Source organism: Peromyscus maniculatus, chromosome 2, assembly GCF_049852395.1.
Source record: "Peromyscus maniculatus bairdii isolate BWxNUB_F1_BW_parent chromosome 2, HU_Pman_BW_mat_3.1, whole genome shotgun sequence".
Lineage (NCBI taxonomy): Eukaryota > Metazoa > Chordata > Mammalia > Rodentia > Cricetidae > Peromyscus > Peromyscus maniculatus.
The window spans coordinates 129739524-129755868 of record NC_134853.1 but is presented as its reverse complement, the minus strand read 5'-3'; the positions used below and the strand labels follow the sequence as shown (position 1 = coordinate 129755868).

Here is a 16345-nt window from a genome sequence, read left to right as displayed (position 1 = left end):
ACATGCGTTCCTGGACTTGAACTCAGATAGTTAGGCTTTGACCACAAGACTTTTACCTGCTGGGCTTTCTCACCCACCTGAAAGAGGACATGTTTGACACACTATTCAGCCAGGTGCCTAGTGGTGGCCTGGCCCTTTAGGGAGTCTAACAATGTCATACAAAAAAACTGTTTAGCCGGGCGGTGGTGGCGCACGCCTTTAATCCCAGCACTTGGGAGGCAGAGGCAGGCGGATCTTTGTGAGTTCGAGGCTAGCCTGGTCTACCGAACGAGTTCCAGGAAAGGCGCAAAGCTACACAGAGAAACTTGTCTTGAAAAACCAAAAAAAAAAAAAAAAAAAAAAAAAAAGCTGTTTAAAGCCGTATTCCCTGTCTCTCTTCCCTTTTCCTGCCTATAATCTTCTGCCCTGACCACTTCCTAATTCCAGGCTCCATTTCCTACCTAGTGTCCGCTATATTGTCCCTTCACATGTGGTGTTCTCGTGAGCCCTCGCCAGACTGTGGTCCTTAGTGCCCTTATGAAGATACAGAGCTATATTTGTCTCCCTGTCACTGCCTGACTGGGATGACATCATGTAGTCGGCATCGCACATCTGTCTACCAGGCTCTGCAGTAAGACTTCACACTCATTTAGTCATTTCAGCATCCCTGTGAGGTGGATAGAATTTTCATCTGACATGTGAAATAACTAAAACTCTAAAGTCACAAAACTGGTGACTAAAAACAAAAATCGAGAATTGAATTTGAATCTCTGAGACCCGCCAGCCCCCCATGCTTAACTGTTTTCTTCCACGGCCCCTCCTTGGACTCCATCCTGAGATCTGCTGTTTAGAGGAATTTAAAGACAATTTGGTGCATTCCCTTGGTTTCCAAGCTTCTAGTTTGTATGGCAGAATTTGTCCCTGGAAAGATGTTTCCCAACTCTGCCTGCCACACACATGTTGCTCAATAGATTAACTCTTCTTGGACTTGGAATGTATTTCTGGTTCTTTTAAACACAGCTGCCTGCTGCCTCTTCTCAAGCACACAGGCCTGTGCTCCAGCCTCAACATCTCCTCAGGGGTGTTTAGTTTTTCTCTTCTGTTGCCACCCTGGAGGCACCAGGTCGTGCAGGAGGACAGCCAGGCATGGGTCCCCCAGCCTCAGGAACCAGACCCATTAGCCTGGGGGAGTGACAGAGGATCACAGTCCCTCATATGTTCTTAACATACCGTAGAAGAAAGGCTTTCATAATGAAAGGCTCTTGCCAAAATTCTGTTTTCTGCTTGCAGCTCTTATAGAAAATGGGCATGGAATCAAAGCACATTGGTGCCAAGAGGGCCCACAAAACCCATCTGGTCCAAGTCCCTGAAGCCCAGAGATAGGGAGTGACTAACCAGGGTACCCCAGCCTATTATCTTCATCCTGGCCCATTGTCGAATAAAACCAAAGGGCACCAGGAATCCAGTCGTGCCCCTCAGGGACTTGCTGATTGCTTGGCTCTCCACTGGCATTTCTATCCAGGTCTCTGCTGTGAGATTTTCTATTTAGGGTTTTGCTATGTGGCCACTTCAAAATGATAGCTGTAGGCAGGCAGAATGGCAGACACTGACTGCATGCCCAGTCTGGTCAGTATCGGGTTCTCACGATGGTGGATGTCACTGAGATGGCCGAGAAATAGAAACAGATACGGAGAGAGGCGGGGTCCCGGTGGTATAGAAAGGAGAAGAGAGGCGATGGCAGGCTTATCTTCTTATTCGGATTATAGTCTCAATCGGGAGGTCAACATCAGCGGGAGTTCTTGAAAGACCCAGACTGGGGTTTTTCGTTTGTTTTCTGTTGTTTGTTTGTGAGACAGGGTCTCATGTATCAAAGGTTGGTTTCTAATTCACTATGTAATGGAGGATGTCTTGATGCCTCCCGCCTCCACCTCCCTGGGGCTGGCATTATAGGCGTGCACCCCATTTCCACCAGTTCCTGCAGTCCTGAATGGAACTGGGGGTTTCGTGCCTGTTAGGTAAGCGCTCTGCCGACTAAACTACAGCCCCATTCCCATCCCCCAAACCTAGTTTGTAAAGATTAGAGATTTGTACTTTCAAGCAGGAAGGATGTAGGGAAGGGGGAAAAAAACCCTGAGAACCACGGAGTAAACAATATAGTTTTGGTCATAAGTTAATAAGAACCTAATGCCAATGAGCAGAGCTAGATGGAGCTTTAGGCAAAGGATACAGCTGAGGGCTGTGGAGGTTGCTTGGCCGGCAGTGTTCACCACATAAGCATGAGAAGCGGAGTTCAGGCTTTGGCACTCACAGGTGTGTATCACAGCTGGACACAGTGGCACACACCTGTGATCTCAGCTGTGGCAGTGGGGACAGGTGGATTGCTGAGGCTCATTGGTGAGCTTGTCTAACTATCGTGGACTAGGGGGGTCCAGCCCCTCAATAGTCCCCTCCCAGGGTCCGGGAAGAATCTACAACCAGCTGATAATTAATCTTTGAAGAAAGGAAATGAATCTATGTACACGAAATTCCTTAGTCCACACATTTTATTATTCTGTCAGCTCTCTCTCTCTCTCTCTCTCTCTCTCTCTCTCTCTCTCTCTCTCTCTCTCTCTCTCTCTTTCTCTCTCCTTATACTCTGCTCTCATTTTTAGCTCCATTTTTTTTGCCCAATTTCTCCTTACATACATCTGTTGTCCCCTCCAGGTTCTATATTAATTCCTTCATCTAGTTCTGCCCCTTCTAAGTTCTCATCTATCTAGTTCTTTCCCACATCAGCTCCTCTCCCATCTCCTTCTCTCTCATCTAGTTCTTCCTCATCTTGTTCTTCCCCATCTGGCTCTTCCTCATCTTCCATCTCTTTCCTCTAGTCCTCTCCTGTAGCCCTTCAATCTAGTTCTTCCCTGTCTCAGTTTGTTCCTCTCAAGTTCTTACCCATCTAGTTCTTCCATTCTCTTTTCTCTTCTCCCTGCTGTTCTCTCCCTGTCTACAGAAAATACCTGCCTTTTCTTTTCCCAGACACGTGGTTCCCTGCCTCCTCAGGAATGTTGTTTTATCTCTCACTTTGATATATAAAAACCACTTTTGTTCTCAGTCAAAATGCTCTGGAGAACCACTAGGCCTCCTCAAGGCCAGGGGATGGTCTGAGCTTCATCAGCACAGGAAACAAAGCTAGGCTTCTCCCACCGGCTTGTCTCCTAAGCTCAGCAGGGCAGTTAGTAACTTAGTAGGTTCAGCAGGTCTGGGGAGCTGAACTGTTTACCAATTGGTCTGGGCACACAAGGATTTCATAGCAGAAGACAGCTGAAATATTAAAGGCTGGGTAACACCAAATATTCATAATGTGGCTTTGCCTTTTGACAGACCCTTGGCTGATCAAAGTTCAGCTTTAATACACAGCTGAATCTCTATGATATATTCTTGCGGCCCACAAGATCTAACCAAATAGGTGAGCTAGGTTCAGTGAGACTTTCAAAAAATAAAGAGGAGAGTGATCAAAGAAGACATCTGCATCAACCACTGGCCATGGAGGACACTCACACCCACATATATAATGGGGGGGGGGGACGGACTCCTGAGCTGTCTGCTAGAACCAAAGGATGAGATGACCAAACCTTAAGAAGCCTACACCAGAGACCTCTTTCTCTTTCTTGCCTCATATCATTCTCATTCTCTCTCTCTCTCTCTCTCTCTCTCTCTCTCTCTCTCTCTCTCTCTCTCTCTCACACACACACACACACACACACAGGACTTCAAAGGTGTTTCTGCATTATGATCTCTTGCTACTGAAAAAGCTTCTGCCTATCCTTGAACAAGTTTGGGTGGCCTCGTAGACGATGGAGAGAGGCCTAGCTGACTAGTCATTTGAGCTGGGATCCTAGACATAAAAAAAACAAAACAAAACAAAACAAACAAACAAAAAAAACAGAACATTCAGCTTCAGACAACACAGCAAGTCACAAGAAAATCGTGTTTGTTCTCTTAAATCATTAAAGAATGTGAGTATGTGTGTGTGAGTGTGATGTGTGTGTGAATGTAGTGTGTGTGTATAGGGATGTGTGTATGTGTATGAGTGTGTGTGTGAGTGTGTGTAGGGATGTGTATATGAGTGTGTGGGTAGGGATAAGACATAGGATCTGGATACCACTAAATTAACTATATCACTGAGTTGTCGCCCCAGACAAAGGCATGAAGTTTTTTGTTTTGTTTAATTTGGAGGTTGTCTTTTGAGACATGGTCTTACTCTGTAGCTCAAAGTGGCCTGTAACTCACTATGTAGCAATCCTCCTGCCTCATCCTCCCAATTGCTGAGATTATAGGTGTGAGCCACTATTCTTGAAAGCCATTAATTTTGAAATGATTTGTTGTGTTTCTCAAAAACAAACAAGAAACAACAAAATAGTGAACTATCAACCACGCCAGGACAGATAACTCCCACTCTTTTTTTTTTTTTTTTTTTTTGGTTTTTCGAGACAGGGTTTCTTTGTGTAGCTTTGTGCCTTTCCTGGAACTCACTTGGTAGACCAGGCTGGCCTCGAACTCACAGAGATCCGCTTGCCTCTGCCTCCCGAGTGCTGGGATTAAAGGCGTGCGCCACCACCGCCCGGCTACCCCCACTCTTAATCTTTTTGAAACACTTGAGTTTGATCAACTATCAAAGGTTGTAACTAAAAGACAAAAACTTAATTGAGGATTATAAAAGCAACAGCCATGGGTAGTGGAGGTATTTAGTGAATCGTTCCTGAAACAGCTTTAAAAGGTGATTCGGGTTTCCTAATTACTGGTTCTCATAGCATCATGTGCCATTCCTTCACAGTACTTCATTATTTCATACACACACACACACACACACACACACACACACACACACACAGATATATACATTTTTTTTCCACTGAGACAGGATCTCCTATAGCTTAGCATGGCCTCCCATTGCCTATGTAGCTGAGGATGAGCTTGACCTTCAGATTCTCTTGCCTTCACCTCCTAGTGCTAAGATTATAGTCATGTGCCATCATGCTCAGTTTATATGGTGCTAGGGATCCTGTACTTCGTGCATGCTAGGCAAGCACTCTACAAACTGATCTACAGCCCTCTAGTTATATTGGAGTGATGGTTTGACAGTGTCTAGACTAACCATGAAGCTATCTATATACTTCCCGAAGGAAGAGACTGGCCTAATTTGCCATTGACATATTAGACATTGAGTTGCTCAATGAATACTTCATATAATAGATTTAAGCCTTAAAAAACTTAACAGCATTGATCTCATGGCTCAGTCTTTTGTATACACTAACAAACCACAGACTGTCACTTGATTCTTTAGCTGTGGCATGTAGTTCGGTTTAGGCTTGGGATAAGGAATCTGAAATTGATGGATAACAGGACATTAATTGCTGTATTTCCTTTCCTTTCTTCTGAACCATTGGCAAAGTAAAGCAAACATTTCTCAGATATTTCATTAAGCCCAAAATCCAAGGATGGAGCTTTGGAGCAGGGGCAGGTAGTGTGAGTGGGAGAGTCAGGCCTGGAGGATGCTTCTATCATTCTGTTTTGTAAATCTACAATCACAAAGGAATCAGGAACCAGGGGTTCAACTGAGAAACCTTGGGAGTCAGTTGGTACCCCCACCCATCTATTCTTCATCTGAGGCAGTGTGAGGAAGAAAACTGAAAGTCAGACATGGGTAGATTCTTGGGGCCAGGGCTGTCTTGGGCACATGTACTTTGCTAGGGCCATTTTCTGGCCAAATGGGGATAATGATATCTTAAAATAAGATCTCCTAAGTATTACCATTAAATATAGGGACTTGACAGGCAGAGATCATTGGTTCTTATCTGTAATGTTTGTCCAGTGTTTACTATTACCGGCCCTTAGTAGGTACGGGCAATAGGAGAGTTTCTTCTTTGAGATGATCCAAGACCGAGTCCTGGCTGCTCAGGAACTCCTGGGGTTCTTAGGAGATTTCCTCTCACCCGTTGAACCTTCATCTCCCTTTCTGTGAAGTAGGAGGCTGGAGAAGCTCTTCTCTAAGCTCCTTCTGTGTCTAATATTTGATGGGTCTGTGTCCAGGAGGTGTACTGTATCCCGCTGCGGCTTCACAAGTGAACAACACTACAGACCGAGGACACAATTAGAAGTCACGGATCACTTCATGTTTGCAGACACACGTGCCTTTAAAACCGATTCCATGCACTTCTGGCCCACTTTTGCTTCTTTAAAGGTCAGTGTTTGTTGTTGTTGTTGTGTTTTTAAACCTTCTTTTATCTGGTTTGTTTAGGAAGAGGGAATCTGGGACAAGTTGCCGCTTACACATTTTATGCACCTCCTGCCTCGGTGGCTAATTGTGCCATTACTGTGATTGATGAATGCTGTGCTACAATCAGCAGGAAGTGGCTGCCTTCCATGAAACAGAAATGAGGTCATGGAGCAGGGCTAGGGAACTGCCATCTCGAAAGCAGGTCTGTCTGTTGCCTGTAGAAACAATAATGTTTGACTCTCGACTCTGTCTGTTAGGAAGATGTTTGCTCCCTTGAACTGGTTCCTGAGTAATTTTTGAAGTTGAAGATCCAATCTTTCCCTGGACATGCAATATTATTGAATACAGGTGCTAAAACACCCAGGCATGATGAAGACTTTGGTGTGAAATTTTAGTACTAAGGCATATGGGTGGGTGCTATTGTCCAGAGAAAATTGTTAGTTTCCACGGTACTCTATGTAGCCTTATAATGTATAAAGCATACTGGGACCACAGTCCTGAGAAAAAAGTGTGAGTGTGAGTGTGTGTGTGTGTGTGTGTGTGTGTGTGTGTGTGTGTGTGTGTCCATAGTGAGAGATGCCAATCAAGTCACATGGTTGGAGCATGGAGACTGTTCAGATTACTGCCTGGGAGCCACACAGGTATTGACCAACCGAGGCAGATAAAAAGTCAGCACTGGGCCTTGAGGAACATTGATGGGCATTTCTTTCTTAAGCCCGTGGGATCTGGTTGCCTCAGAAACTAACTCGCCTGCACACTGGATATCCATCACCTCAGATTAGTCTGAGTACCGGAGCAATTTGTTGACACATCACAGACATACATCCTTTCTCAAGTGGACTTGGACCTGACAGCTGCGGCAGGATTCCAAGTGTCGGGATCACCTTTTTCCAAAAGAGCTGTGTGTGGTACAGAATGTTGTTGAAAGCACAGACCTTGGATCACTCGTCCTGGGTTTGAATCCCTAGTCTACCATTTGCTAATTACGTGACTTCAGGCAAGTCAGAGTCTCATTTCCTCATCTTCAAATGGAGTTGACTCAAGTGCCTCCCTCATAAAAATGTTAGGAAGATAAATGAGGTAATACACGGAAATTTCTGGGAGCAATGTGTCATGCAATGTAAGCACAATGTCTAACAAAAACCCCGATTAAATGCCAGTGTCCAGATGTCCTAGATTCTAAACCTAACCCCTGTCTTCTCCAGTCTATCAAAGAAGGCAGTCTATCAGTGGGGCTGACTGGCCCTTTCATTTCATCTCTGGACTTAATGGCAGCCGGTCTGCCTTTCCAGGATGATGAGCTGCATTTGAAATACAGAAAACTGACGGATCTCCCCCTCAAACACACACTGATGACTGAGGTAACATATTAGCACAGGAGGTTGTGGAATCAAGCTGTGGTTGGGAGGAAAAACCTTCAGGAATTATCAATGGCTCCATCTCATCGTTTCAGCTAAAATACATACCTGTTCTAAGTGTCCATAGCAAGCTAGAACCCAGAGCTCATCAGCTCTGGCCTCGGATTAATTTTTCTTTTCTTTCAGGTTTTTGGTGACAGGACTCTAACCAAAGGGGCTCTCTGATAGATGTTACCACCCAGGAATGAGGACAGATGTGTGACAGCCGCGAATACAATTTTCCTCTTTTCTTTTTTTTTTTTCTTTTCAGGACTACGTCCCCTTAGATTTATTTGGCTTTGATTTGTCTTTTCCAGTTGGACTGCTCAGGAGTATCTGCCATTAGAAGAAATGGGCAGGATAGGAGGAAGGCTCTATGCAGAAGGGCAGAGGATTTACAGGGAGATTTGACCCCAGGACAGAGTAGGTCGTGATTCTCGTTCTTAAATCCAGGAGGCGCAGAGGGCAGAGATGGAGACCGCTGACATCAGAACTGGTACAAACAGAGTGGGAAGACAGAGGGTTCCCGGGAGGCCATTTTCAGTTTGAAGCCAAGGCAGGTCCTGGCTATGGGAGCTGCACAAAGACATTGCGGACGGTGAGCTCTGGTGCCTGCCCGAAAGACACGCTGGCTCTTTTTTCTTTTTAAACAGGGATCTGAAGCCCAGGCTGTCCTGGAACAGTTGATCCTTCTGCCTCAACTTCTCATATGCTAGGATTACAGGCATGAGCCTCCACTCACACCTGATAGATGGTGTACTTTAAAAGATTTGTGGGGAGTGAATCGGGTCCTGAGTGAATGTGGATTGTTGACACCAACACAACCATGTCAAAGACCCAGTGCCTTGGACCCATGGGGATAGCCAGACCGTCCCCTGGTCCACTAAGAATGTTGACAGAGTGTGCAGAAAGTTTCAACCACAGCTTCCTGCTCCCGGTGACACAGCCTGGGGCCGCTCCCCTATAGAGAGCCCCCTACCAGGATCAGCTAGCCTGCCTCCTCTTGTGACTGAGTATAGCAAACCCACCTCCTTGTTCAGCTGTGTATAACAACACTGAGTTTTCAGGCTGCTGGTGGTGGTTTTCATCCGAGCCCACAGCCCACCGTACCCCAGCTTTTTTGTGCTCGTGTCTGGGCTCTTCATTCCCAGTCGCCCTGGGCAGGTCAATCCCAAAGCCTCGGAGGTCGCAGCAGAAATTCGGCCGAGAGAACTGGCAGCCACTTGTCAGAATTGGAAAGCTTGGCGCTGACTACTCAAACCAGGTAAACCTGGGGGTGCTCTCATCAGCTTCAAACCTTTCAGATTCTGGGGTCCCAAGAATCAGTGACAAATTTTATGACATTCTCACAGTCAAGAACCAGCTGGAGAAACTGGGTGTGAAGTCACACACCTGTATTCCCAGGCTGGAGAACCTGAGGCAGGAGGAAGAGGTTCAAGGCCACCCTGAAGTACACAGCAGGTTTGAGGCCAACCTGAGGCTACATCATGATTCCAGGAGCCAGCTAGAAAGGGGAGACCTGTCCCTGCCTGGGTTGTTCTTTTTCTCCTTCTTGTCCTTGTGCCCTTAGATGGCAGGGGCCTCTGACATTTTGCAGAAGATAATCCTTTTTTATTTTTTAAAGTGTGTTTCTGACTCAGCCTTTGCTCCTTCAGCATCGACAGAGTCTGAGCTCTCCAGAGATTAGCGCTGTCCTGTCACCACAGCAACTGCCCAGGCCCTGTGGGCATCCATGCTAACAGGCTCAGGGCTTTGCAAATCAAAGCTTGGTTTGCAGTGAGAGGGAGCCCCACAGGGAGCCTGATAGGAAACAGGCAGGTTGTACTTTGAGACATTTTTCTTTAATAGGATTAGCTGTGCAGGTGGGCCTCACGGGCCAGCCCCTGACATGTGTGTGTGGCGGAGGGGTATCTTGGTAAATGAAGGAAAATTTATTTTATTTTAAGGGCAGAAAAGATTCTTTCCAAGTCCCTATAGTGAACCTCCTGCATAAAAAGGAGTTTTCTTTTGTCAAGGGAATCTTCTCCCACACGGTAACCCGCACCATCAGTATCTGTAATTGGGGCCATCTTCAGGGAACCACAGGGGCTGGCAAAGACCTCAACTTGCTTGGGGTTGGGAGTGGACAGTGAGTAACAGAGAAGCAGGGTACATGTGAGCGCGGCACCGGGAGAATGGCGGGCCTGGCCTAGCATGAGCAGTTTTGCCGTAGCAGTGGTGGGGTGTCTGAGAGACGGGCGGTCTTGGAAGCGCCCAGCACGGAGGGGTCTGTGTCCAGCGAGTCAGACATCTTATCACAAATGGCATCCACCAGACGCTCGAAGGCCTGCCTCACGCTGATGTTCTCCTTGGCACTGGCTTCAAAGAATTCAAACCCTAGGAAGAAAAGAGAGATAAATGCAGATTTTCCCAGCCTTTCTGCGGGAGCTATTTTGTGTCCCCAACATGGTTCTCTGGATCAATATAGCCAGAGCTCAGACATGAAGCCGGGAGACCTAATTTCATGCACAGAGGATTCTGCCTCAAAGAGACATTACAGGGCAAGGGTTGCCTGCACACATTTTAAAACCAGACAGATCAGCATTCCCCATCAATATGTGAGAGGATGCATGCTCCAGGAGATTGCAGAGCTCACACATGGCTGGCAGTGGGAGGTGAGTTTGGTCTTGGGTTTGCCTGGCTCCAAAGTCCGTACACAGCCCCTGCCCCTTTTTCTTTGCGCTCCACCATCCAATTCTATTCCCTATTGGAGTTGTGGGTTGTTCTTTGTTTGTTTGTTGTTTGTTTGGGTTTGTTCTTATTTCTTTGTTGTTTTTGAGACTGAGTCTCAGTATATAGCCCAAGCTGGCCTGGAACTCACTGTGTAGCTCAGGCTGGCCCAGAACTTACTATCCCCTTCCTGGGATCACAGGCCCAGGCCACTCCACCAAGCTTTCATTTTCTTTCTTTACAAATCTGTTTGCTTTTATCTGACTGCTACGGCGTCTGAATCTGGGCAAGCCATCACACTTGTCGGAATCGCTTAGCCTCTCCGGTTCTCAGACTTGTGGTTTGTCAAGTGGGAATAATACCAGTCTTCCTACGGAGAGCCGTTGGGAGGATTGAGTGAGGCAGAGGGTAAATCGCTGTACAAAAGCTGTCTGTTACAATGACAGCTTCTTTCTGACGCTCTTTCACCTCCCCACCTCGTTCCCCCTTTTCTCATCTCCCACAAAGAAGAGGGTCCCTTTCCACCTCCCTCCTCCTCCTCCTCACCCTCCTCACTCTGCAAAAAAGCTTAAAGCCCAGGTACAAACAAGGCTCCTTTCCCTGGCCTCACAGCTTGAAGGCTCTGGCTCCTCCTGCCAGCCCACCTCCAGCTGAAAACCTCTCCTGTGGCCTACTTCCTGACCCGAGAAAGACAAGCTAAAGAAGTGCTTGCTAATTACAGATGAAGAAAGAGGCAGCTGCTGCTCATTATCCTCGGGCCTCAGGAACCCAGCAGCCTCAGAGCCCCTTCGGCATACGGCTCTTCCTTAATGAATATCACAAACATGGATTCCTTGCTCCTTTGACTGGCTGGCCTAGGTAAGGGGCGTTCACCATCAGTGTGGATAAAGTAGAAGACCCAGGTCAAAGCCAGGCTGCAAACCCTTTCTGAGGAACGAGCGCTGACTGGGGATGTGCCACATTATACAGGTGGGCAGTGGGAAGAGGCCTGGAAGCCAGCCTAAATTTCAGCATATTTCTGTCAGCACGGGCAAGTAGCCTAATTGCTTCCAGCCTTCACTTCTTCATTTGTGGAAGAGGGTGACCACCACCTGCCTCCCAGGGAGGTGTGGGAATACACAAGACATGCGACATGATTAGCATGTCCTCCGTATCCTTAGGCTTCCCACCGGAATACATAACAATTCACCTGTCCATATGTTCCCCACCCACTTCAGCCCTTCCACTGTTTCTGAACATTTTTTTGGGGGGGAAAAACCCACCTCTTTTTCATCAGCATTCAGGGTTAATCAGCACAGCAGATTTTTATTGAGCATTGACAGTTTGCCAAGTCTTTTGCTAAGTTCCAGGGACCCGGGGAGATCAAATCTAGGTCTGGACATTCACGAAGAAGAGTTTCGATCATGCCTATCTGCGTAGTTCCTAATAGTTCATGAATGGAGTACGAAAACAACCTTCTGAGGTGGGGGGGCAAGGCAGACCTTACCACTTCTGCTTTCCAGGTGGGGAAACAAGGCTTAGAGGAAAGGGAGGAGCCAGGGATCCATCTCATGCCTCCCAGATTCACCCTCTCTTGGAACAGTTCTGAGTCAAAATTTTGACCTCTGAAAGCAGAGGTCAAAGAGAGAGGCAGGCGAGGGAAGAAACTGCAAGGAAAATAAGGGGCAGCTTCCTACATTAGTGGGAATGCAAACCCTTCATGCTGGAATTGAACAAAATTCGTCTGACTTCTCATTCCGCAGGACTCAGGGCTTTCCACGCCCCTCTGCCATAACACCTGTTGCCACGCGTGGTAGATAGAAACCATCTAACCGGGGGATCTCTAAGAAGGGACTGGACCACTCACTGGAGCTCCAGCCCGAGTGGAGGAGTAGGTGCTAGGTGAATGTTGGTTGAATGAAAGAGGTAGAAAAGATGCGGGCAGTGGTGGCGCACGCCTTTAATCCCAGCACTTGTGAGGGAGAGGCAGGCGGATCTCTGTGAGTTCAAGGCCAGCCTGGTCTACAGAGTGAGTTCCAGGACAGCCAGGACTATACAAAGAAACCCTGTCTCAAAAAACAAACCAAAAAACAAAAACCAACCAAACAAACAACAAAACAACCAAAGAGGTAGGAAAGAGCGTTGAGGATGCGATGGAAGAGATGTAAGCAGCAGAGGTCACAACTGCTTGGCTCAGCAAGCATGCAATGGCACAGGCGGACCCTGTGCTGTGTGCCAGGGACACCAAGGTGAACCACACACAGGCCCTACACTTGACAAGCAACTACTCTAATGTAGGAGGAGATATTGATATCATAGTGCTAAGTGTTGAGACAGTGGGAAGCCAAAGGACACTGAGAACACAGAAGAGGTACCTATCCAAGTCTGAGGGCCAAGTTAGACTCCTTGGAGACAGTGATGCTGATGCAGACATCTGTTGGGGACAAAGACACAGGACTGAGTATACACATGCATGTCTGACACAGCAGTCAGGAAAAACACATGTGAACAGGAAAAGGGGGTGAAGACATCTTTTCTGTTACTAAAAAGACCCGGACAGTTTGTTATCAGATCATGGTGGGATATGGAAAAACCAAACATGGTGAGACATGGAGAAGAGGAGACCAAATTCTCATGCCAGAGAATATCTTTACCATCATTTCAAAAGTACCCAAAGTTTGAGGATCCTAGTTCGTTACCACCTCCTGTGTCTAGTCAGCTCAGAACAGCCTCCAGTGTACCTTCAATTACTGTCAGGCTCCTGAAGGCCTTTATTAGTAGGCCCAGGTGGTAACCTTTTCCTCTGGTTCATTAATAAAGTGTTTCAGGAGCTGGGAGTCTAGTGTGGCAAGGAGGATGACAGCCAATTAAGCAGACAGTCACCCCTGGCCCTTTCCTCCCGCTAATTGGCTCCAGGACAATGGAATTTCTGCTGCCTTTAATGGCATCCAATTCTCAGCTGATTCTGAAATGCTCCCCATTTCCAAAATGATAGGTTTGCCTGGCTTGCCAAAGCCAGCTGTTAGAGACCCACAGACTGAGCCCACACCTGCTTCTGAACTTGACCTTAGAGTCTATTTGGAAATTCCCAACCAGCTAAACTCACTTCTTCTTTTTTTTTTTTTTTTTTTTTTTAGATTTATTTATTCTGTACACAGTGTTCTGCCTGCATGTTTGGTGAATGCCAGAAGAGGGGACCAGATCTCATTATAGATGGTTGTGAGCCACCATGTGGGTGCTGGGAATTGAACTCAGGACCTCGGGAAGAGCAGCCAGTGCTCTTAACCTCTGAGCCATCTCTCCAGCCCCTAAGCTCACTTCTTAGCAGAATCCTGCTCCTGATTATTCCTCCACTACCATTAGGTTAAAATCCCTCTCCACCCTGTTCATACCTCTGCATCTCCATCATTTATTACCTTCAACTCATACCCTCTTGCTTCCTCTCACTGTTTTCCTTCCTGCTCTAGGCTTACTCTCGTTCTTGGTTATTTCAGCTGTCATAGGAACAATTTACCCAACACTAGGGCTTATTAATGTAGCCCAGGCTAGCCTCAAACTTACAGTCCTCTTGGCTCAACTTCCTAAGTATTGGGACTGCAATCATTAGACACCAAAGTTGGGTTCATATTTTGACTTTGTGTGTGTGTGTGTGTGTGTGTGTGTGTGTTATTGAAATGTGAACTTAAGGCCTTACACTAGATAAGCACTGTCCTGATGAGCTACATCCCCTGGCCTGTTCATTTGTTATGCTATGCTCTTGTATGAAACTTGAACTATTTTGTCTTGGATTTGTGTCACTGGGACTAAAAGAGGTCTGAGGAACTTCATATCAGCCTCATTGACTTAAAACTCAAGACCTTGTATTCTTTGACTTTTCATCACTGTAATAAAATGCCTGACTCAAACTACTTGTGAAGAAAATAATTCATGTGCTTCGCGATCCGGGAGATTCAAGGGCTGAAGAGCATAGCACGGGCCCTGTGGTGACGGCCGCCCTTCAGCTGCATGTATCTCATAGTAACAGTGCTGAGAGCATGTGTGGAAGTAGGAAGACCACGCCTCGGACCACGAAGTAGAGAGCTGGGAAGGGACAGGTCTGCAACTTTTATATCAACCCTTTCAATCCAGGTATAGTGGTTAGTACCTGTAATTCCCACTTGAGAGGTGGAGGCTAAAGGATCAGGAGTTCAGGGCCAGTCTTGGCTAGATAGCAAGTTTGTGGCCAGCCTGGGCTATCTAAAAAAAAAAAAAAGTCCCCATAAGAGAACTCAAAGGGTAACACTATCTAAGAGCACAACCCAATGGCCCAAGTTCTTCCCACTTGGCTACCTCTTAAGAGTTCTGCTATTTGTCAGCACTACCAGCTGAGGACAAAGCTTTCAGTCACAGTCAACATTCAAACCACATGGGAACCACAACCACCCTGCATGGCCTGGATCCTTCTGCTTCTTTAGCTTCGTGTCCTTGACTCACACCGAGCTGCAGAACATCAGTGCTCTCTCATCTGAGCCTCTATTCCTGATGTTGCTCTCTCGCTCCCACTCCCAATCATCTTCATTATTCTTCTGTAGGATTTCTGATCCCAGACAGCCTTCTCTCTGGCTTCCCCATCCTATTTCACCACTTGGAACATACGATGTACCTTTCCCCTGCAATCCTAGGGCACTCAACAGAATTGTTTTGGGTTCATGCCAATCAAGAAAATGGAAATGATTCTTCACATTTAAATCAGAAGCAGTGGGTTATATGGGTGGTGAAGGAATTGAGGAGAAAGGCAGAATGGAGGAAACCTGGAGCAAATAAAAATAGTTAAGAAATTACTAGAGGCAAAGGAAGCTGGAGCCACGGAAGCCGGAATCGGGAGGAGCAGACCCTGGTGATGTAGCTTGCCAAGGGAAAGGATGGGATACCCAGACTTCTCCTTTCTCTCCCTCTTCAGTCCCCTGCCCCATAGCTAGGCTCAACCAGAAGCCATACTCAGAGGAAACATATCCCAAAAAAGTCAGTCTCCCTCCCAAAGGGGGACATGGGAAATGAGGGAAGTTAAACTTGCTAAGATGCTGACATTTCTTTTCATGCTTTTGTTTCTCGGACCATAAGCATCTTAAGAGCAGGGATCCCCTTTGTTTCTGTGCCCAGGACCCATCGAGTGCTCGGGAGAGATGGCAGAGAATCCATGGTCCTCTCTACAAGGGATTTTCCACCTCCACCCATTGCCAACTGGCTTCCAGTTCCTCTAATTCTTCCAACAGTGGACTTGATCATGTGACTTGTTTTAGCCAATGGAAATGGGTAGAAGTGATGCGATTCAAGTCCCAACAGAAGCTTTAAGAACCTTGTTTAGCCAACATGGACTGGGTCCCAGAAAAGATGAGGAGCCCAGTCACAACCAACCAACAGCTAACATGTAAAATCAACTGGTAATAGACCTTTCTCATGAACGCGGACTCTAGTCATGTGTTACCACAACCTAACTAAAGAAATCTCACTAATGTTCTAACCCATGGTGCAAACGTGAAGAGAAATTATGGCAGACTTTGGGGAAATGTGGTAGAGCATGATGAGAGCATTAAGAGTTTGAGTCCAGTTCTGACATCGGCGTCTTTGCTAACGGCCACATTGAACTAGCATTGCTCCAGGGCAGTCTTCAGGAGTCAGCAGCATGGCTGAAGACATCAAGACTAAAATCAAGGATTACAGAACCACCCCCTTTGCCAGCCTTTCCCAAATCAGAACCAGATCAGGAACCGCTGGCAGCAGAACTACCTGGACTTCCACCACTTCGAGAAGGCAATGACCACACAGGGGGTGGGGGAATGATGCCTCTGTGTGTGAGTAGTGCCTGTGTGTGTACAAAGCCCTCTGACCAGTATCACAGGTCTCAGCCTGGGGTGACTGCCAAAGAGCACAAGGCACATTTCTTGGGAAGATCTGACCTGGCTCTGCCCACCTCTCCTCTGTCCTCCCCAGATAGTAAAGGGGGACCTCGGTATATGATGTTCCCTCTGAGACCTTGAATCATGAT

The 16345-nt window shown here is 46.8% G+C and overlaps 1 protein-coding gene and 1 pseudogene across 2 annotated transcripts in view; one reads left to right on the top strand and one right to left on the bottom strand.

Moving 5' to 3' along the window:
- Window positions 1-9451: 9451 nt before the first annotated feature.
- Rab3b (RAB3B, member RAS oncogene family) overlaps window positions 9452-16345 on the bottom strand; it is a 91301-nt gene continuing 84407 nt past the window's right edge. For both annotated transcript variants that reach the window (XM_076564737.1, XM_006977746.4), the window contains exon 5: window positions 9452-10008. In XM_076564737.1, the coding sequence (XP_076420852.1) occupies window positions 9821-10008 (188 nt within the window). In that variant the 3' untranslated portion in view covers window positions 9452-9820. The remainder of the gene's footprint in view (window positions 10009-16345) is intronic.
- On the top strand, window positions 15983-16337 carry LOC102917629 (cytochrome c oxidase subunit 6B1 pseudogene; annotated as a pseudogene).